Source organism: Anopheles marshallii, chromosome 3 (assembly GCF_943734725.1).
Source record: "Anopheles marshallii chromosome 3, idAnoMarsDA_429_01, whole genome shotgun sequence".
NCBI lineage: Eukaryota > Metazoa > Arthropoda > Insecta > Diptera > Culicidae > Anopheles > Anopheles marshallii.
Genome location: NC_071327.1, coordinates 36,587,651 through 36,610,541, shown reverse-complemented (window position 1 = coordinate 36,610,541; position 22,891 = coordinate 36,587,651). Strand labels below are relative to the sequence as shown.

At 39.9% G+C, this 22,891-nt stretch overlaps 1 protein-coding gene across 1 annotated transcript in view; it reads right to left on the bottom strand.

Moving 5' to 3' along the window:
* Nucleotides 1-2,141: 2,141 nt before the first annotated feature.
* Nucleotides 2,142-22,891, bottom strand: part of LOC128712555 (AF4/FMR2 family member lilli) — a 33,834-nt gene continuing 13,084 nt past the window's right edge. The window contains exons 3-15 of the mRNA XM_053807448.1: nucleotides 10,390-10,779; nucleotides 9,839-10,033; nucleotides 8,828-9,053; nucleotides 7,742-7,772; nucleotides 5,654-7,654; nucleotides 5,306-5,552; nucleotides 3,863-5,212; nucleotides 3,266-3,780; nucleotides 3,059-3,139; nucleotides 2,821-2,992; nucleotides 2,633-2,725; nucleotides 2,409-2,514; nucleotides 2,142-2,319 (exon numbers count right to left, since the gene is read on the bottom strand). Coding sequence (XP_053663423.1) covers nucleotides 2,210-2,319; nucleotides 2,409-2,514; nucleotides 2,633-2,725; nucleotides 2,821-2,992; nucleotides 3,059-3,139; nucleotides 3,266-3,780; nucleotides 3,863-5,212; nucleotides 5,306-5,552; nucleotides 5,654-7,654; nucleotides 7,742-7,772; nucleotides 8,828-9,053; nucleotides 9,839-10,033; nucleotides 10,390-10,779 — 5,517 coding nt within the window. The 3' untranslated portion in view covers nucleotides 2,142-2,209. The remainder of the gene's footprint in view (nucleotides 2,320-2,408; nucleotides 2,515-2,632; nucleotides 2,726-2,820; nucleotides 2,993-3,058; nucleotides 3,140-3,265; nucleotides 3,781-3,862; nucleotides 5,213-5,305; nucleotides 5,553-5,653; nucleotides 7,655-7,741; nucleotides 7,773-8,827; nucleotides 9,054-9,838; nucleotides 10,034-10,389; nucleotides 10,780-22,891) is intronic.

The following is a 22,891-nucleotide window of genomic DNA, read 5'->3' as shown; positions in this document are numbered from 1 at the left end:
CAACTGTTGAAGAATGATTATTTATAAATATACCCATAGCCAGATAAACCATCGTACCCATACTGCAGCTGGTGGACATACCCTTCGTGTGTAGGTGGTTGGAAGGAAAAAGGTTAACATTACGTATCCTGCAACAGTAGTGGTGGCTTTAATGGTGAGCGTCTTTATATTTAATACTTTAAAAATCAACTGACGAATTTTAACCGCAACGCGAAATGGTGAATTCGATCTGTACCAATTTCCCGACAGAATCTGGCTTGCACCAATGTGTTTTGTATTTTGTAATTAATTTTGAAAGATATTAAAATCATCCAATCATACTCATATCATATAATTCAATCCTTATTCACCAATAAAAAAAAACTGATTGACAATAATCGATGTTTTGCGCTTTCTGCAAAAGCAACCCTCAGCCTACACAAAGTTGCAGATAACACTGCAATTTGCAATCAGTTGCAAACAAACGATCTAATTAACAAACACCGTTGCACATCGTCTACTCCGAACGAGATATGAGGCAAGAGCAAGGGATACATTGACAGAAATTCTCAAACATTTGCCATCTTTCGACTAAAATTTCTTTAAATTATCTTTGATGTGAGCCACCGTCGTTGTGGCTTTTTGTTACTGTGCACTGCCGTTGTATTACTGCAGCACTGGCGTAATGACCTATTAGGTCATGGCTGTTGTTATTTGACCACATACTTTTCTAAAAGTCTTGCCTTTTTGTATGTCTCTTCAATAAGTCTTTCGTGTGTACACTTCCCGCTATTTATTGTGTGAGCATTAAGCATGTAAATAATTAAAAACTCTATAAACAACATATAAAATAGCCTTACTGTTATCGTTTCACCTCCATCATTGATTCTCTGACTAAATGTAGCTGTTGCTGGATACCTTGCTATTGTATATAAAAAAGATGCATTTCTTCCATCTACCGGCAGCATCTTCCTGTCTACTGTTACGTTTTATTATCCATACCGGATAGGAACGGGACCGCCCGGGTGGATCCTAATAGTGTCTTTGTGTTTCCTTTAAAAATCTTAGGAAATATTCGTTCTTGTTGACTAACTATCCCAACACCGTTCGATACTAGCTTTGCCAGTCGATACGAACTAGTGTTATTCTTATTGACAACACCATTACAATGCAAGCGCGGAAGAAATGTTTTAAGCACAAAATACACGACTATAAAACAAAAGTAAAACGTCAGTCCGCTAGAAAGCACAAACTATACACCAGCATGTTTAGAGGTCGATAGTACATTTAGACGTGGTAGCATAACCACAGCAAACTCACTTAAGGTCCTTAAAATGGCAGAAACTCGTGAAAGACGGTTTAACAGCAAAAAAAAAATTACTGTTCAGGATGATTTTCTACACTTTGTTATGCAAAAGTTATGCAAATACACTTTTGCTATTTATAACTTAATTCATTATTCAGCGTTTTGTTCTACGAGAAAGCAAGACAACCTATAAATTATTCTATACACCGTTTTAATATGGTCCTTGTATAACAAACATGATTAGTTAATTGCCTCTACGGCTGTGAAATAACAAAAGCGTACACAGTTGAGCTATGTAGTTTGACCAACGATCACGATGCTGCTTCTGCTATTAGTTGTTGATTGTTTTTTATGCTGATCGCCACCAGCTTCTGTTTGGTTACAGTTTTACGGCTGTTCAATGTTCCCATGTGTTTGGATGTTAGATTTAATGATTGCAAAAGTTCACGCTCGAACCAACACCATTACAGTGTGTGCAAACACCTGATTTTACTTACGATCGTTGGAATGCAACGAACGGTTGGACGTCATTCCGATGACGGACATATAGCACCATGTCTTGCACACTAACGACCAAGCCTTTCTACCTTACCGAATAGCGAATATCTTCACGGAGTAGTGACCAATTGCATCTTGCACGACGATTGCTTTTGAATGTTCTGTTTCGTTTAACGGAAAAATTGCTGGTCCATAATCGTAGTCATTGTTGAATGATGGAAAGTAAGAGTAGTGTTGTCCGACGGATTGCAGTACGTGTGTGAGAGATTCGCTAAAGCACACATTAGATGTATCTCATTTTTCCTTACGCATTTCCAGCACCGTTCCTATCCGTTTTAACGCTGCTCATTATTGTCAACAATTATAGCAAACTGGCTAGAACGGTTCTAGCTGCTTCTGCACCGGTTCTACCAGCAATGCCCAATGTTACATGCGCCGAAGCTTCTGAATCCCGGCTTGCACGTACTTTACGACATTGTGCAGTGAGCTATGTAGCGTCATGGGTCCATTTTCGTGATCTAGTTCGATGAAAAATTCTAAAACAAAACCATTATTACTCACTACACTTATTTTGAATACAAAATTAGACAAAAAAAGTGTAACATCAAGGACCATTCACACTCACCGACATGGTTCCCCCGTGAAACTAAGCTGTCCGCTTGCTCCCAAAGGTCAAGACATGTGGATAGGTGTGTAAACAATGTTGTCTGCTTTTGATACGCATTGTGAACCTGTTATAGAAATAGTAAAATCCATATTAATGTACAAATGTGCATTGCTTGTGATAGGTTACTGCTTGCTTTCTACAACACCAGAACCACCAGAGAAATGTATTAATTATGCACTTACATTTATTGGCATAATAATGCATTGGGCAGGGGACGAATTCATCGGTGGCATCGATCCAACGTGATTGTTCTGACCAGAGCTGTAACCGGAGCTCTGCAAAAACAGAAACAAGAAATATTGCATTAGTTATTTACGAATTCATACAGGAAACGCAAAGTTGTTAGGAAAAGGAGTAAATTTTAAATTACCTGTGAGCCAACTGACGTTGGTGACAGTGGTGATGGAGTGTTTCCATTGGCCAACTCAGCCGGTACTGTGCTGGTTTTGTGATTAAACTCGCCGATTGTCTTTGCCGTCTCTTTCATTTCGATTCGGCGCATCTTGTACAGCTTGAGATAAATCAACGATTGACAGCGCAAACTACAATTGCATATAAGAAGTATGGACATCAGATATAATCCGTTTGCTAGCCAATTTTTGTCTTACCTCAGAATGGCCACCTTAGTATGGATGTTACCCTGGACTGTTTGATTTTGTAGTTGACTGCGAAATTTGGACGAAATGAATCTAAAAATAAAATTCAAAATGTCAATTCAGGTATACCCTAAACTGCAAATGGAAACCCCGTTCCGGTGGTTTATAACGAACTTTGACCAGCTATTCCCATTCCCACATTCTTTCACACACACTCACTTAATTAAACAAAGCGTATCTTTGTACATCGTGAAGGCAGCTTTCTCGGTTATCGGATCCCGCTCCATCGTGTCTCCGGTGAGCAAGAAAAACAACACGGCTTCCAGGTACAACATTGCTTGTGCTAAATGGTCTCCCTCCCGATCAGCTGCATGCTTTAGTCGTTTGGCTTCCGACAGAAAACGGCTTTGGTCCCGTATTTCCGGTACTTCTTCGTTGCGCTCGAAATACGACACGTACACTTTTTTTATTTGCACCGGGATCTCTACTGGTGGTCCAACGTTACCATCGTTATTTAGTGCATTGCCTGTATCAAACCCATTACCAGGACCGACTGATATAAGATGCTGTTGACTTTGATGATTGGAGCTACTGTGAAGCAATGCTGCCGGATGCTGTTGACCAGCGATGGAGCTCCTTTCTGTCGATATTGCTGTACGTCCTGCATTTGCCCCAGAAGCGCACTCATCTAACCGATCATGATTGGTCGGAGGAAGTTGGTCAAGTGGATCAGTCTGCAAGCAACGGAATAAGAAAACCAAACAAAACATAAATAGCAACAATTTCTTCACATCAATTGAATCGCAAGAAGTTCACCTGTAAATTTGCGGATGATTTTTCCTTTTTTCGGCGCTTCTCCTTATACGTATTGTTACTACCGGCACTAGTAGACCGTTTACGCATACGACCGCTTCCACCCAATGGGACAATGGATTCTCCCTCTCCTGCAGTACCGTTTGTCATTACAGGTCCCACAGGTTGCTTCCCAAGCTTACTATCCACCAACAGGTCCTCCCTGTTGTACTCTTGCTTGATTAATGATTGACCTGCCCCCGCATTGCCTTCCTGCTTTATTACACTGCTATAGCTAGAATATTTTCCGTTACCCATACGGCTACTTCCAAACAACATAGCTTTGTCTTCTTTTAGGCGTTGTTGCTCTCCATCGTAGCTGAGCTTCTCGGATTTGGCCAACAACTTTTCATCGTATTTTTCAATTTCGCTCCCTCTAGAATTGATTTCCGATTGACTGCCAAGAAGATGATGATGATTATTGTAGGTAGCTTGATGATTATGCCGCTGGTGTATCGAAGGTGAATTGTTTCCGTAAGCTGCATCACTTCCGCCTCGATACTCCCTGGCCTTTTGAGCTGCACCGCTATGATCACTGTTTATGGAATTGCTCCGATGTCGCAACGAACCACCATTCTCTAATACCGGGGAACAGTCGTCCGCAAGAACACGGGAAGGAACACTACCGCCGTACGTTAGGCGATCATCCAACAGCCTCGGAGTTGAGGAGGAACTGTGCACCGAGCTGCCACTTCGATCATGGTGTTCTTGTTGACCAACCGAATTCCGGCGCCGCTTACCGTGCAATTGATCGTAAGGGCTAATACTCTTCTGACGCGCCGAAGAGGCACTGCGGTGTGCGTTGTTGCTTTCGTGGGTCCGCAGCCCAGGCTGCGATCGGTTCTGCGGTGGTGGCGGTGGAATTTTTAACAAACGACTTAGATCGATCCGACAGACAAGCGACAGGTTGTTAGTACTTAAGGCACCACTGGTATGTGAGAAGAGCATCTTGTCCAGCGTAGGCGAGACGGCAGCAATAACCCCCGTTGCTCGACTGTTTGGACGACTCTCTCCGGTATCGGAGGAAGGTCTCGGTGGTGTGTCTACATTACCCGCAAGCTCTGGCACGGTAAGATGCTGCTGGGTAGTTCGACGCTGCTCTGCACTAGTTGCAGTTTGGCTGTTTGCATTTGGTGTCGTTGAAGTGCCATTGCTTTTCGCCACATTTAGCTCGTCCACATGGTCAATGTACACTTGTCCTTTACCCTTACCACCTTTACCCTTGCCACCCTTTCCCTTACCACCACTTCCGGCGGCCGTATTTATAAACACTCGAGCAAACAAAGCCGCTTTCTTATTTTTGTTTTGCTTCTGCTGATTGGCAAAAATAGAAAATGAATAAATGTATTATAATTTGATTTTATCGGACAATCATACATCAACACACACTTGGTTGTTGGTACGCACCGTCTCTTTTTTGGTTGGAGTATCGCTTTCACTGTCGCTGTGAGTATCAGAGCGATCATCGTCGTCGTCATCATCGTCATCGACCGTTTTGTTACCATTGGCATTCAGCACGCGGGATTCATCCTCTTGGACTAACGTCTGGTTTACTGACAATTTATGGCATTTTTTCGAAAAGCTTCCGCTCGTTACGACCTCAGTCACTTTTCCTCCATTGCCTTGAAATGGAGAAGACATAACAGAAGGCCTTCTAAAATGAAAGAAAAAAATGAATAAAATAATTAACACAACCCGCTAAAGCCACTGGTTCGTCAAATAGCATCAGAAGAATAGACAAGTATTCAGACTTACTCGTCATTGCTGTCGGAAGATAGATTGTGCAGGTTGAAGTTATTGTTACTCCGACTGCTTCCGCTGCCATTACTAGTTCCATGTTTTATTGCAATTTCACCAGCAATCGCTTTATTTCCCTTGACTGCCGATATGTTGGTCGTTGGAACGTCTACTGCTATCGTTTTATCGTGCTTTTTCTTTGATTTATGCTTCTTTGTCTTCACCGCTGGCACAACAGGACAAATTTCAACTGGCGCTGGTGTAGATCGTTCATTACCGGAATCTGAATCGCCAGAATCTGCTGAGGATGCTCCTGCCCCGGCTTCAATAGACGAACCAGACGACGAGGAACTGCTTCCAGTAGAAAGTACGGTTTCGCTGCTGCAAATTCTTGAGGATTTGCGTGATTTGCGGGAGGTTACCTTTTTTGACATCACAATTCTATCCACACATGGTATGCTAATCGGAGGGCTCATTATACCCGTAACTCCACCTGTATCACCTACTGCGTGACCGTACGCCATGGAGTTACCCACCGACGAGTTACCACCCTTTTTCGTTGGTGTCGATCCATGTGATGATGTTTTGCTAGACCGATGCCCACCACCACTTGCTATCGAGTCCGCATCTGAATAACGAGCACTGGATGCGGCACTCGTAGTGCCTCCACCGCCTCCACCGCTACTATGAGTATTGTGCCCTTTACGCGCCCGTCCCCGTGCTTTTAGATGTGTTTTATCCTTCTCAAAGGACTGCGATCGACTCCGTCTCGTAGCACCATATCGTTCGTCTTCGCTGCTACTCGTAGAACTATCGCGAGTTTCACGTTCATTGCCGGAACCGGCAATTAGCTTACGTTTCCACTTTTTCTTCTTCGTAATGTTAGATGTGGCCGATACTAGTGCTATACCATTTCCAGGCGCAACAGTATCACCTTCAGGCTGATGAGCTGTATGCGCGTTAACGTGATGCAGGTTCACACGATGCTGCTCATGATCTCCACCAACCATATTAGGTATATCTGCGTCATCCGAATCGGAATCGGACATGCTTGAGATAGGCTTGATCAGGCTAAACTCTTTGGCTTCCTGTAGGGCACATATCACATCTTCCTGCTCGACGATATTATCGCCGAACAAGTGCTGTTGCTGACGATGGTGGAGATTGAAACTACCAACCGGGTGATGCTGTAGATCCGGACTTTTCGTGGGACTACACAACGATAACCGGTCGGCGCTGTCATCCTTTAGCTCACTTTTGATACCGTGAGTAGGCGAGGCACTATTTTCGCTGGGATACGGTTCCTGTTTCACATACGATGACGACGAGGATGATGCAATGGTACCGGACGAAGATATACCCGTGCTGGCAGGCAGTTCGCCATTGCTTGCACTACTGCTTGCGTTTGACAAGTGATCATCGTCCAACGGTGGTAGGGGTTCATTTTTTACCGGCGCACCGGATCGTCCATCCGCGATAGGAGAAGCGAGCGTACAGGGTACACTGTCACTTACACCGCTTAATCGTTGCGGCCGCAATGGAGATGATATGGAATTTTCCTCGAGCGCCCGCTGCAGACTATGGTGTTGATGTTGGTGATGGTGAAGCGAACCAAAACGGTCCCCGGTGGCACCACCAATATGGGGGGCACTTTCGCTTGTTGGCACTTGTTGACTACTGCTGGTAGGTTGCTTGAGGAAATTTAAAAGCGACCAATCGCTCGGTCTCCTCACAGGACTGCTGTTCCCACCAGCGCTACTACCTCCTGTTCCAGCCGATCCAGCCACCCCTTCCACTCCCACTACGTTTCCAACATTTCCATTCACTTCTCCGCTCATTGGAACACTGGAAATGGGAATGCTTCCACCCCGTTTATTGCCAATGTTGGAGTCCTCGCTCGAAGATTCCTCTGCACTTTCGTTCGATGAGGTATCACTAGAATTTCGTTTCTTTGATTCACCATCACCTCCATCATCACTATCCGAACCGTTGTTCTGATTGTCGTCCTCTATGTTTGAACTAAAAACGACAAAGAAACGAAAATGGGTTTACTATCTCGCGCTTACACAGGGAGATCTTTAGTGGAGACAGAACGAGCATACTTACCCTAGTGGACGAAGCATCGCTAATCCGGAAACTGCACCACACACCATCGATAAATGGTACAGCAAATGTAGACACCGACACCAGCGGTCATGTTCGCAAGGACGACGGTGAAATGACAGGCGCACCAATCAATCCATCATCAGGTCACAAGCACACAGTTGCAAAGGCGGTCATCAGGATAATCCAAGGGACGCGACACACATATGGACACAAATGTCGGGGAGCAATGGTAAAATTCGAAGAAAGACGACACGATTCATTCACGATAGGTAGGATAGTAAGAAAGAGAAATATCGATTAAAAATTTGTAATCAATAATTCAATGATTACGGACGGCACAGCTACGACAGACTGGCAATGCTCGCTTACGAAACTACGTCCTCTTAATGGGTGTTTTTGTGTCATCAGTGAAGAATCGTAAGGAAAAGGCTTAGTATATTAGCTAGAATCGTAAGGAAAAGGCATAGTATATTATTCCACCACAGAGTTCGTACCGTCCCAATAATTTCCAAGGTAATCAACAAGTGAATGAGATAAGTTCCTCAAATGTTGATGTAATAACAAAATTTATGATATTAAATCCATTAACTATACCTAATACTTTTAAAAAGAATAAGTATGCTCCTAATATTATTTTTATTACTAATTAATTTTTTACTAATATATTTTTTATTATTATTACTAATATATTTTTTTACTATTATATCATCCGATTAATATAATTAGCTTCGTAAAAACACTTTTGACATGTTTAGCTATGCAATTGTTTTCTTGCGGATTTTGTTAAAAAAAACTGAATCGGGCAACATGAGTGCATAAACAACTTTCTTTGCGATTGCATCTCGCTAGCGAAGAAACAAGGCACTACAAGGACAGTCGCGCGACTTACGACAAACAAACGTCAAACAAAAGCCCATTTGCTACCTTTGGAGCACAGTACAAGCGCTAAACACACCCAACCAACCATAAACTCAATTACTACGGGATATCTGACAGACACGTGGGTCAGCCCTACCCTACTTCTCGTCTACCATCTGTCGTACCGTCAACCGACATGGCAAAACATTCACTCGCCGTTATACTTACGGGACGTTTTCGTGGCACCTTCCACTAACGGCTCCAAAAACCCCGGTGTAGCATAAACGTGCCTCTTGTTTGCGCTCGGGTTGTTGAAGTTAAACTTCGATTCCAGCTCTTTTCGCGGCGTGGCCCCGATCTCCGTCAGCGGTGTCAAGATGTTCTTCTTCATCTCGTGCAGTATTTTCTCAACGTTGCTGCCCTGTTTGAGCGGAGTTGAAATATCACTTGAGTTCTGTTTTGGCAATGGCATTGTCACATGTTTGTGTGTTTGTAAGTGTGTTTGGTATTGTGTCAATGGAAGATGATGTTTGGCGCCGGTGTGAATTGAGTCGATAAATGGTTAAACGGAAGTACGCACGAAATGGGCGAGAGTCAACATGAAAAGATTGTGAAAAAGAAATAAGAGAGCGCAAAAACTCATTAGAAATAAACCTTTGTAGCAATAATACCCAAACATAGTACAGCTAATTGTGCTACACAAACAAAACATACACACACAAAACGACAAAATAAAACACATACTTTAGTATGCAATGGTAGCAAGGAACATAAGCCATAACAAAGAGTTATATAAACAGAAAATATCTACGTTACAACTGGAGGAGGCCATGTTTCTATCTAATAATAAAACGTTAATCAATTATTGTTATATTTGACATATTTTTTCATTACTTTAATGACTTCAAAAGCTCAAAGAAATATTATTCAAGCACGCAATCAATAATGTATGCATGAAATCAGAAAACATAAAGCATATTGCTACATTTTTCAATATAATTCTTTAAATACTTGTTGTATAACGGAAATATAACATAAACAATACAACTTATCCAAGGTGTTTTTGAAGGAAATGATTTAAGGTAGACAACAAGCAAATATCGACCAACAAAAGATGCAAATCTAGGGGTATGTGTAAGTTCAACTGAAGACGACCAAACGTGAAACATTGGCGATGGGAGTGCAATGGGCTCGTGTAAGTAACATAACATAAGGACACATAAAAAAAGGATAACTAACTACTCTAGGCATTTTTGCATTTGCAACCTGGGGCAGTCGACCGTTGGACATTTGCGAGGGTAACTTATCACTGCCGAAGGATGGGCCACCTGTTCCACCGCTACTACTGCCAATATTCCCTCCGGACGATGCTCGCCCGTTCATTACTGAAGGTGGTACGGATAAAGGCGGTCCTTTTGATGAGGCTCCATGTACCTAATATAGGAAAGGGAGAGATCGTGGTAAGGTACAGAATGGTTGAAAAACGGAAAAATGAAATTAGTATGACGAAATTGATTATTGCTGAGCGGTTAGCATACACTTCAATAGACCGCGTATTACTTTTTCGTTTTTGATATGATACATATATCTCTTTAAAATGGGACTTGTAAATGATAGCGAGCACAAATGATTACTGCGTACTTTAAAAATTATTCAAGATTACTTGATTTAATTCGGAAAGAAAAATATAAACTGCACTTAAATGAAGAATCAAATAAAATGAATTTACATATAAACAATAAAACGACTCAAGAAGAAAAATATATTGAACACTTTTTGAATATTCTTACCTCGTGTTTGTTGAACGACCCGGGTGCGGAAGAAGACGAGGAAGTCGAGGATGAGTAATGTACTGGTAGATTGTTTCGTCCTGCGCTCGATCCCGACAACGACGATGGTCGTCCATTGTACATCGAGCGATTGTCGGCCGGTTTGACGAAGTTGGCGATACTATTGCTAATGGTACTACTACTATTGCTATTGGTTTTTGGTGCAAGCGACCGATGGTGGCTGCCAGAGACCAGGCTGGGCATCACGCTGGAGGGACGTAGGGGCGTTGAAGGGGTAGGCGCGATACCGATCACTTGATACGACGTGTGCGGTTCCATAATATGCTTCTTAACTGCCTCGAAACTACCGAGTCGCTGTGCGATGTGCATATCCATATCGGATGGGCTTTGCTGCGAAACGAAAAACGAAAAACAAAGTGTTAATAAAACGTTGCTTCTAAGGGCAATTATGAGTTTATGTATGTTTCACAGAGTTGGTACATGTATCACAGAAATGTTATTGAATTATTTTACAATTGTGCTACTAATATTCAAACAATAATTCATCCAACTCTAATATTTAACGACGCTTGGAAAAGCAGATTAAATAAATTATACTCATCCTTTTTATTGTGTAATATTAAATTCATTCAAGAATAAACAATATCGTTCTCGATTGATTCAAAAGTGTCTTCCTGTATAGCGAATATAGCGATAATTTGAATATCTCGACTCGCGTTGTGCGTTCGTTGACATGCATCGTCCGCAGTTGGACGGAAACATAAAGGAAGCCACCATAAACACGCGCTGAATAATCAATGTAGTGCAATCAATTAAATTTTTATCATTACCGCTCGCTTCATTTCATTAAACGATTATCGTACTTAACCTAGCCGGTTGGTTAACGCTGACGCTACGTTAGCCCCATCCCATAGGGATTTGCGTACACTTTAGCGTTTTTTTATTTTCTCTTGCACCTTTACCGTTCACAGACAGTTTTGCAAGTCTGATATTGATTGAATTTCATTTTCCGCTATGTAACTTTTCCCGCGAATTCTGCGTAATATGGAGCGTATTTGCTACGCCTTCATAAGCCGCTTCTGAATGTGTTTCATAAACACAACTAAAACAACACAAACAACTAAAACACACAATCAATAGTAAACCAAATGCATCATTGCATCTCAAAAAAGGCATTCATTTTTAAACTACTAAATTGCATAAATTGCGAACACTTGCATAAAACAAATAATACTAAACGTTTATACACTGATACTTTAATACTAATGTCAGAATCTCTATTCTCTTCTCATAGATTCTCTAGTCACCAATGATTCATGAGGCGCTAAAGAAATGAAAAATTTAAGCATTTACACTCATCTGCAATAAGACTTTCTACATCGATTAAATAACACAACTTGTATTAGTATTCGATTGTGTAGACCAATTGAGTCGACTTCTTTTGCTAGTAACTATTCTAGTTTACAGTATAATGCAAATTAAAAGGAGAAAACGCCTCGAGAACTCTTTGTACTGCTTTCATCCCGACTAGGGATGATAATATTACTGTTTAAGTTCCGTGAACTATTAAATTCTAAAAGTAATGCAAAGCGAATTATGGACCTATATTCAACGAAACGAAAAAAAAAAGCATTAAATATGTTCAATGTTGTTATAGGACTAATTATCATTATGAAATATATACATTAATTATGTGTCCAGTGTTGTTTTAGCCGTTATTTGCTAACAACCAAATGTTTCAATTAAATGAGATTTTAACGAGAGCGTAAATATGGTTTCATTCCAAAAACACTTCTGAGTTTGGAAGTCAGTGGTTCATTTTCTCTATATTTAAAGTTTTGTCTGTGCATATGTTTGTTTGCATGTAGCGTACCATCAAAACGACAATGCCATCTATGCATATTATTCGGGCACAAAGCGGAATTGCACATGCAAAACACGGTATCGCACTTAAAGCGCACTCAAAAGCGATGATCTCGTTTGGATTCCATTCTCGCCTAACCGTGGCTCAAAAGACTAGCACCGGTTGCAGTCTGATTTACGGACCCGGCGACGTGCTTTGAGACATTCTTCCCCTAACTGAACTTACTCGCTCTCGTCGCCCGATTCTACACACAATAATGCAATCAATGTACCTTAGAGCACACAACTTTCGACGCATCTTGCAGAAGGTGCAAAGCGGCGTACTAAGCTTTTGCTCTAATCCTCGCATTTAACCGTTTTGGTGCAGTGTTCTTGTTTCTCCTCTCGTGACAGAAGTCGTCCGTTGCGGGTTGTTCTACTAACGTGCTGACAGCTATAAACGCATAACTGCACACAGAGAAACAAACGATGGTGGTACACAAATCGTGTGCAAACATAATAATGAGTGTGGTTTACGAACCCTATGATATACAAAATTCGTATATTCTTTTTATGATTGAAGAAGTTTATGCACACATAACAAAAAGTCACTTCTGTAGGAAAAGGACAAGGCAATTCATTTCATTTCATTCATTTTTTCAAGGACATTCATTCATTCAAGAAGTAATGATTTAATCGGTACGCAAAAACGGTCCCCAGTATTCTACTTTATTACACTACAACTGAACCAAACATTCAAATCGATTAGACTAACAAAAACAGGGATTTGTTTACACTGCTTTCTTCTTCCATCGGTACCAAGAATGTGAGCTCGGTGTATATTTCAATCGGATCGGAAGGTCAGCAAAATCGAACATAAATGGATTGATATGTATGGAACTGGAACGTGATGTATGTATCACCCCATCCCCCATACACCATACATTCTAGCCATTGTAAATGCAAACCATTCGTTCTGCTCTGCTAAACTTCTTTCCAGTTAGCCAAACAGAAGAAACAACCAGCAGAACCCAATATGTATATTTCGGTATAAGAAAAAAAAATCAAGTTATCTTCTACGAAACAATGTGGGAATTTCTGCAAAACAAAACATTCATCCCAGCAGCTTCGCAGTGTTTCGCACTAAATGGATACTAGTGGAAAGATAAATCTTACTCAGTTCATCGTGTGTGTAGGACGAATGGACATAAAACGATCAAATACGCACTCGTCTTGCTTCCACAATACACACACACACCAAACGATCTCGTTCGACAACGTGTGATTTATGCTAAAATCAATTTCACCGCCATCTGGGGAGATGATGGTGACCGTCGGATTTAGCTTTCGCGCTCATTGTATCACGGTACCTGAATACAATGCCATTGGACCGGCTGTGTGGCAGTTACTTGGCGAATGAAAAATATATTTTGCGAAAAAATCGAAACATCCTCTCGCACAACCAAATGAGATGGCAATGCTCGATGGCATATATCCTTTTGGGATCGATTTCGATTCCAGAGGCACGATCACCAATCAATGGTGCCATACAAAGCAGGGAATAAAAGGAAAACGTTGATTTATGGAAGAATACACACGACGGTGTGTCGCTAGTGGTAGGTGGCGAAAACAAATTCTGCTTGTGTATTACAAGAACCGAAAACTGACCTGAACTTGGTATGAATCGAAACGTCATCACGACAGTGAACCACCAATTCAGCAACCATAAGGACAAACGAGTTCAACTTTTTCGCTCGTAAAATGACACTGTATCAATTTCATTTTACTTTCCTCAACCGAAAGCATAAGGAAATGTTAAGTTTATGCCAAGCGGAAACGGAGGTAGAGCATATAATCAGGAAAACTAAGCACGAACGAACGAGTGGCTCTTGCTTTACGACTTCCTTACGACGTTCAGTCCCAGATCTCGGAGAAAGCACTAGCTACCGTCTAAAGAAAACCAAGTTTGCTTTGAACGAAAATTGTTGAAACTCCTCCATCGCAGCATCAACCATCGGGGCTAGCGACAAAAAAAAAAAATGTGACGAAGGATCTATGGACCGTGAGAGACATTAAAGAAGAGCGGTAAAACTCTCGTTTGCTCTGTCCCGAACCAAAAACTAGCTCATTTTAAAGTCTGGCCAAGTGAACAGTGAAAAGGTGGAGGAAATGTAACCTCTGGCGGCAACAATAAGAAATAAAACCACTGTGAAACAGAAAACTAGAGCATCGTAGAAGAACATACCGGGGAATCAACTCTATCGTCCAAAGATTAAAGCTCACGTTTCTGTTACGAAGCTTTAGCGGTTGAACTGTTTTTAGTTTGGTTTCGTACTTTTCCAAAACGGGTGAGTTAGGTAATCACTAGGATTGAATATTTTCACAAATATATATATTTTTTGGTTCCACAAAATTTCAAATTTGTGGTGTGATTTCAAATATAATATGTTAAATTAAAAATATATTATGTTGCTGTTCATAAGCATCAAAATATGTTGTCGTACCTTTTGATAAAAAAATCAAAACATTAAAAGGATACTTGCCAGACTACAACAAACCTTCATACTCTTAATACTAACTGTAAGAATTTACAATGACTGCCCTGAAGAAATTTAGGTTGTACTTGTGGTGGTGAAATTTATGTACTCTAGAGAACCTAATAAAAAGCAAAATGAACAAAAATCGCTAAATGGGTAACCGCGGCCTTATCACAATGGATTGAAAATGCAACCAAGTTGATGCTCGGTGTGTACATAAGCGCACCTCATGCTCTGTTGATTGGTTACCACGGTAAAAGTTTTCCCAGATCAGTTCCCAATCCTTACGATAGCTTTATTTATTTTCTCCCTTTTTTCTGTCTAATGCAATAGTGTTCGGTGTATTTAGTTCCATAACTTTCCATGTGCCAAGTTTTCAGTTTTTATCAAACATAAATTTATGGCACTTTTTACAAAAGTATACATATACAAGTATACAAAAATAAAAAAGATTTGTTCTTTTTGTTCTAGTTGCATTTTTCGTTGTTTCACCGATTGCTTTCATTTATAAAGAATTCTTCTATGTGTAAAGTTACAATCTAAGAATTAGAGGGAAGCTACTAATAATTATAGTTAGTGTACCATTATTTTAATATGAGCATAAAACATATCATTAACAACGTTTCATTAAGTGTGAAAGAGCCGAGAATTTGTTTGCCAAAAAAATCTCTTGACCTATACTTTCTGGTCTTTTATTATACGAACATGCCGTTCGTTTAGTGAAATAAAAGTTACTAAACCTTAACAATTTTTATACTTGAAGCGCAGTCAACACTAAATTTAAAAAAATATAAAACTGTGAAACATTTGTTTCAAAATCTATAACTCATAAACATGTGTAAACTGTTTTTAGATATTTCAATAACCCCCTTGTAGGGCATGTAGACACTCATATAACGAATTACGCTGTAGCAAAGTCCTAACAGCATCAACAACACAGCGGATCAGTAAACTAAAACAATTAAGCGCGTTGAGAGTTGTCAGCAACTCAATTAGCAGAAACAAATGGGTATCCAAAGCTCACAAAAAGACTACGCTACTATCGACACCTACGCTCTGGCTCTCTCTCAAACCACAAAATCATCCGAAACCACCCAACCCACAAACATATCCTTCAACGTTCAATGCACTCGGCCGTTCGTTCGTGCAAAACAGATAGCAAAAGCGAGGCGGAATAAAATAAATACTCCAATGAATCGCACAACCCCAACTCTGTATCACAGGGCAACCACCATCGACATCGAGAGAGCCTTGTCACAAATCGTTGAACCAACCCGATAAATTAGAGCCATTCGGTGGAAATTCGAAGGAAAAAATGAAATACAATAAAAAAAACCTTTGTTGATGGAAAAGCGAAACATCCTTTATTCTCGCAACTCTCTCATAATCACTGTTCATAGTGACGATTAGCTGATTCGCAAAATGGTGGTGAAGCTTTAACCGGAACAACTATTGTTGCATTGATCAGAAAGACGAAATAGGTAAATATCAATGAAATACAGTTCTAACCTTCACTTACAAATTGTAATTTTAAATCAATCTAATTTATTTGCTGGAAACTCATGATCTATTTAATTCGCTGGCTGTCGCAATGAGCACGATTGCTGCTTATTGTGTTGTTCTACCGTCGTGACATTCGACAACAGACGCCACTCTATTGGTTGTAATTACTCGATAACAATCACAATACTGGAAGCCGAGCGTTAATTTCTGATTGGTAAACAAGCCATCAATCGTTGTTGCGTCGACGCTTTCGTCCTCAACAGCGGCGTATTTACTTGCTTTGAACCCATTATGATGGAAGGTGATAGCGAATTTCCACGCTACTTTTGTATAGCTTCTTCAATGTTCAATATCCCGATCTTTGCAATATAATTTCAAGAAACCTGACGAAAACATCGACTGCATCAAACTAGAAAATAATAAACTGGGAAGCAATATTAACCAAATTGTAGTTACGCCAGCACAGCCAGCATAACGAATACTAAAAATAGTCATACTATGCTGCTCATAGTACATCAAAGGGTTTATGTACGGCAAGTACTATTTGCAAAAGGTGCACTATTACCCACACAGGAGACAAAACCGGTACCAACGGTTGGACGGGCAACTGATGAAATGGTAAACATTCAATTACACTTAAGCGTCTGACCAGTGAACCTACACCCCATTTATTTTGCCTTGTGACCAGACAAACGATGGGATAAAATATAACCAACATGAACTCCCAAATGTATGGGCTGTGGAAACCGAATCATTGCAGGGCACCACCCATCAAACCAATATTATTGCGAATCCGTTGCAATAAAGTACATGGTAGAAAAAAACGCAACAAACAAGGATGAGCATCCCAAACCACAACATTGGATTGCACCGTACTGCGTTTTACCATGCCCCAGGGGTTTGACATTAATGTTAATATATTACTATCTTGTTGATGATTTTTCCCAACGTTTCCTATCCTGTTTTGATGTATGTGCATATGATTTATGGTACATTCATCAGGAGCGTTGACTGACGTACAATAATTGATAAAAAATGGTTTGAACATCTGTAAATTATACATCAATGATTGAAATTTATATGTAACCACGGTGTATTTATTTATTTTTATTTTTATTTTTGTATTAATATTTTGACAAGTTAGTATAAAAAATGTCTTATCTGCTTTATCTATCATCAACGACGGTCTTCAGTAGACAATTATAAGAGACAAAAGATTTCAGTTTCCGATACATGCCAATTGCATAAAAACGCAATGATAATGGAGCTACTGGAAAGGTATTCCTTTCAAAGAAAAAGAAGTGAACATAATTTTAAAATGATACATATATTTCACATCCTGGAATTGATTTATTTTCGATTGACAAGGACTCTCACAATGAATACCAGAACACTTCCGATGTCATTCAACTACTGTTCTACGTGCTATCCTCTCGTGCACTTGCTTTTCAGCACTTTATACAAACTGGAACAGTGTAAGAAAGCTTACAGCAGCCAAACAACTTACCGCTGGCATTTCACCCCTCATCCAATGTCTGCCACTCTTATCAGACACTAAAAACCTCAAAATATTCTCACTCGTACGTGAGGTGACGGTGATGTACGTGAGCGTTTTAAGCTGTATATTAGTGCCTCTTTCTCCCAGGAAATCAACCAACATCCCAAGAGAATCTTTTTTTTGCTTCAGGATAAAGTGTGCATGTGCGCTTCCCAGAACAACCAGCCGGGTACTTTGTGGAGATGAAAAGTAAAGGATTACCGAAAAACTTCGCTGGATACCTTCGTGCGAAATGAAGCAAAGCAGGAAACATTGGAAAGAGGCGTACATTGCACAACCCACACCAAACTTCTGAAAGACTGCTCGTGTGTAACGTACACGTGCAGAATTCCAAACGGAAGCTAGACACGCGCAACTATAGAAGGATGCAATACGAGTTCATATCAGTGTGTCATTGTAGCTTCCATCGAACACTAGCGCATCAACAAGAAGGACATTGCACTACCGCCCATGTTTAGTTCGACGAGCAAAAAATCTAATCTGCGCTTGATCTGGTACATCTTTCTCGTGGTAATCCTACTTTTTGTATCAGCTAAGGTTATCGCACCTCAACCCACCCGGGGGAGAGCATGCGTTACAAATGTTTTGGAAAATTTGGAAATATTTCCAAATACACTTGGAAGCGGACGAGGTTTGAGCGCAGTGCAAGCAAGTTCAGTGAGTACCTTTTAGCTATCTATTGGAAAACATGACTTCGGAATTTGAAGTCGCAAAGAAACTCCTCGGTTATGATAACCTTGATATTGGTATGGTACAACACTAACGAATCGTCAAATGCTTTTTTTCAAATTCGGCAAGTACATAACTTTTCGTAAACTTTCGTAAAACTTTTCATCGTCGTTCTACAATAACAAAAGTTAAACCCACACGACAGGACTGAGACAATATCCCATCCCAACCGTTCCCTCGTCTACGTGGTGCATAAGTCTAGTAAGCCATAAAATGGCATGCATGACCTCACAATTCGCATAGATTATTCGCAACTCGAAAAGCAACTTCATTTTGCCAATTCCCCGTTCCACCTTACATCGCATCCAGGCATCGAGGTACATGGACAACATTTACAACCAACAAGAAACGAACATTCGCAAAATAATGTTGGCAAAATTATACCGACAAACCCAAAATTTGATGCCAATTAATCTTTCCTTTCTCGCCCACCTTCGTCCTATCTTGTCTCTCTCTGGTATTCGCTTTTGAAACCGGTTACCAACTGGACACTTTCTGTTTCATATTTATGCTCGATTTCCACACGCATACAATTCGCTTGCACCTGTTGTGAGCGAGCATCAGCAGATGTTACTTTAAATTATATCATCGTTTTGCATCTCTCATCTTCCGCGTTAAGAGCGAAACATTCGTTTGCTCCTTTGTTCCCATCATCCGATGGTTTTGGTATGTATTTCAGTTTTTTGTAAACATTTCATTTGCTTCATTTATGTACCATTGACCATTGACAAACTGATGAAAATTGAACCGTTTTTACTTCTGTTCGAACAGAAATGCAGTTACTCTAAGGGTTTTGTCCCATATATGTTTATACACGTTGCAATATCAGTATGCTACTCAATTTGATAACGCACAAACACAGTCATAGCTTGGTGGTCAATATGCGCACGGCGTAAAACATAAAGTGAATGAAGTGCTCTTGAGTTGTTTACACCGTTTCAGGGAACAAACAAACGACTAGAATGAATAAAATTCCCCCACGTAATTAAAATGGAAAAACAGCAATGCCAATACCAGATTCTAGCTTAATAAATGGAGTAATAAACATGGAATGCAATGTGCAATGTACCTCACTTACGAACTAAAGAGGCTTTTTGTATTTCACAAACGGCCAAGTTAGCAAGTGCGCACTTTTATTTCTCTTGCGTTTAACACGTTGCAATTAATAAAACGTACTACATGCTTTACGATTTCATTGCACTAAAGAAATCTACATGTGGTGTTATCTACTTGATCTATCAATGAAGTTGAGATAAGTTACTTCCATCGAAGCAAGTGTAACAAGTGTACTTAACGGCACAATGATCTTCAATGACAAGCTTGAGGTCTTTACGTACATGGTGCCATATAAAATGAGCTAAGATGTTTACCTCAATGTAAAAAAGCTGGTTCTCATCGACAATATCATACAAGTGACTTATTCAACTCACAAATTTGTTTCGATCATGATAATAGGACAGACAAAGTTACAAAAACAGATGTGTGATGCATATTTCTGGCCTAATCGGGCATCGCTAATATTAAGTCACGTGGCCTAACACTTCTTCGCACGCTCATTCGTTTTCGATTTGCAGCGCTAAAAGGTTTCTTCCCCAAAGGGGTTTATTCAGACTTTTTGCAAAATACTTCATGTTGTATCAGAATTACAAACTAAACAAGGACTTTGTTGCCATCACATCGGAAACCAAAACCTGTAGGGCCACGTGAGACACCAACGTTCTCCCACCATAGACGACAAACGTTGCGCACTCTTGTGTACAAATACAACGACACTGGCACGATCATACGCTGCTTTGCACATGTACCAACCATACAGCGTCGAGTTGCTAAAAGTGACGCAAGCAAAAATCAACGAGCAGCATCACAGACTGCGCAAGTATGTGTAGTTTAAACACTCACGACAAGCAGCGTGAAATAAGACGCAACGAACAGCTGAATTCCTTTCATGTGTGAGTGAGCTATAGCCGTAAAATTTACGGCTAAAGGGCTGCAGATAAACAACAGCTCTTCAAATGATTAGGTCTAGTTGATTACTTACAGAAACTGAAACAAAGCAACAACAAAAAAACAAAGAAAATCATATCACGTGTCAAAGAAAGTAAAAGTTGACGTGTTGTTTTTTTATTATTATTATTTCTCAATTTCAATCGTTTTTTTTGCTCAATATAAATATATATATATAACAATAAAACTTAAGTTGTTTACCAAGGTATGTTAATTTAACTCACATAATCGTGGTGAGAATCGATCAGCTACATGAGACTATCAGTATCGTCAAATTTGGTTTATAAAGCAGAACACCTTATAAAAGAACCATTAACCGCTCACGCAATTGCAAATCAAAGGAGTGGCAAAACGAACGACAGAAAACATCCACACGTTCACACATTTGCACTCTTCCGGTTCAAAATCCTGGCCACGTGACGGGAGTGTAACTTCTCTGCTGAAGCCTGACCGTTGGAGAAGGAAGCTTTGGGTTAAAGCGTGTATAAATAAATTTGCAACCGATTATAGTTTCATCCGAAACGAGGCGCTATTTATACGCGGATTGCCATCCGTCAAGTGTGCTGTTAAAGGGGGGTTGTTTTAACTGCAAGTTTTCGGAGAAGTAATTTAATGCAAAAAATGCCGTGCGTGCCGTGGCGTAAGGGATAGCAGGTAGTCTATACATGCAAAGCGAATCTGTTGCCTTCGATTACACAAACGTGTAAAACGAGGGATTATTGAATTAATTTGATGATTGAGATAATTGTATTCGTAGAAGCGACATCATTATATAATCATGGGTAATCTACACGGTTAATAAGGGTTTAAGACAAACTATGTGCCTTCCTAGTTGCGGGGAAAAATAAACTGTACAATAAACATCACAATCACAAGTGATAGCTTATTGAAATGACAATTAGAATTCGATGGACAAATCTTGAATACACAAGAAATTACACGATTTCTCATTCTTCTCACAAACTCATTAAACTCTTTCTCTTTTGGTTCAATTGCATAATCACCTTTGATTACCGATGACTATATTGTCACTTCGAATGCACGGTAAAGCCGTGATTTCTATATTTATTATATATTATTCTAGTTCTATATTATCCACACTTCATTAACAACATTCGAACACTGATTGGTTCAGATACATTTGAAAAATTCCGTGCCCAAAATCGTGTTGTACCAGTTGCTTGACTATCGACTCCGAGTGATACCAAAGTTCGCTATTTAACCGCGATAAGAAGAAAAGCAAACAAGCAGATAATGCTTTGAACTAATTGTACAAAATTCAACGCAAGCGGCGTTGACAATACGACAAATGCCGTCATCATGAGGTAATCAATAAAGTTGCTTATAATGAATGAATTTTGTTCCTAGCCGCCACGAAAGCTTTGCTAATTGTCACAATTTTATTTATCATGCTAAATATAGAACTTTAACAGACAACTCCAACGTAAAAACCAACAACCTTAATCGCTTTGCATAGCTAACAACAATAAAATGCTGAAGCGATTATATCATATTACAACATAGGGCCTTCCATAAAGGTTGTCCCTATTCTGTTAACTTACAAGTCGTGATACATAACATACCAGTTACCTCGTACCGGCAATTGTAATTTAATCAGCTACTTACCTAAAAAGAAAAAAAATAATATAAAAAAGGTTACAATAGTTTGGTAAAAAAGTAGCAGTAGTAAAAAAAATAGTAAAAAGTATATATTTGAAATTAAACAACGCGTCAATATTTTTATAATACACAGTTAAACTCAATACCCTTTCTTCCATTCTGCGTAACTGTAATTATTTTTAATTCTACTACGCTGTAGATCTATTCGGACCAATGGTTGTGGTTTTGTACATAAAATCGTACTGCTGAAACCTTCAATCATATTTACCACATTAAAAATGTTAAAATTATGCGGGTTATGTATGCACGCTATTTAATTGAACTAAAAACCCATTGGCATGCTGCTTGTATCGGAAGCTTAAATTTACGGCACAAATCTGAGGACGTTTGGGCGGTGGGTGACAGTAAAGAGCAATGAACGCTCAACCGGAAGAGATTTTGAAAAGCCACTCGCATTCTACCGCGTCTAAAATGCCAAGTGCGGCTTTCGCAAGGGCGAGGGATTAAATTTAATCAGCAATTCAACGTGACACTAAACAGTGACCAGCAATTAACAAATTACAGACTAGATTAATATCGCTTTCTGTCGCTATGATGTCTATATGGCACCATTAAATATACCGAACCTTCAAATCTATTAAAAATGTTTCAAATCTTAAATTTCAAAGAGTTGTCGGTATACTTATCACTTAACACATAATTTTAACAC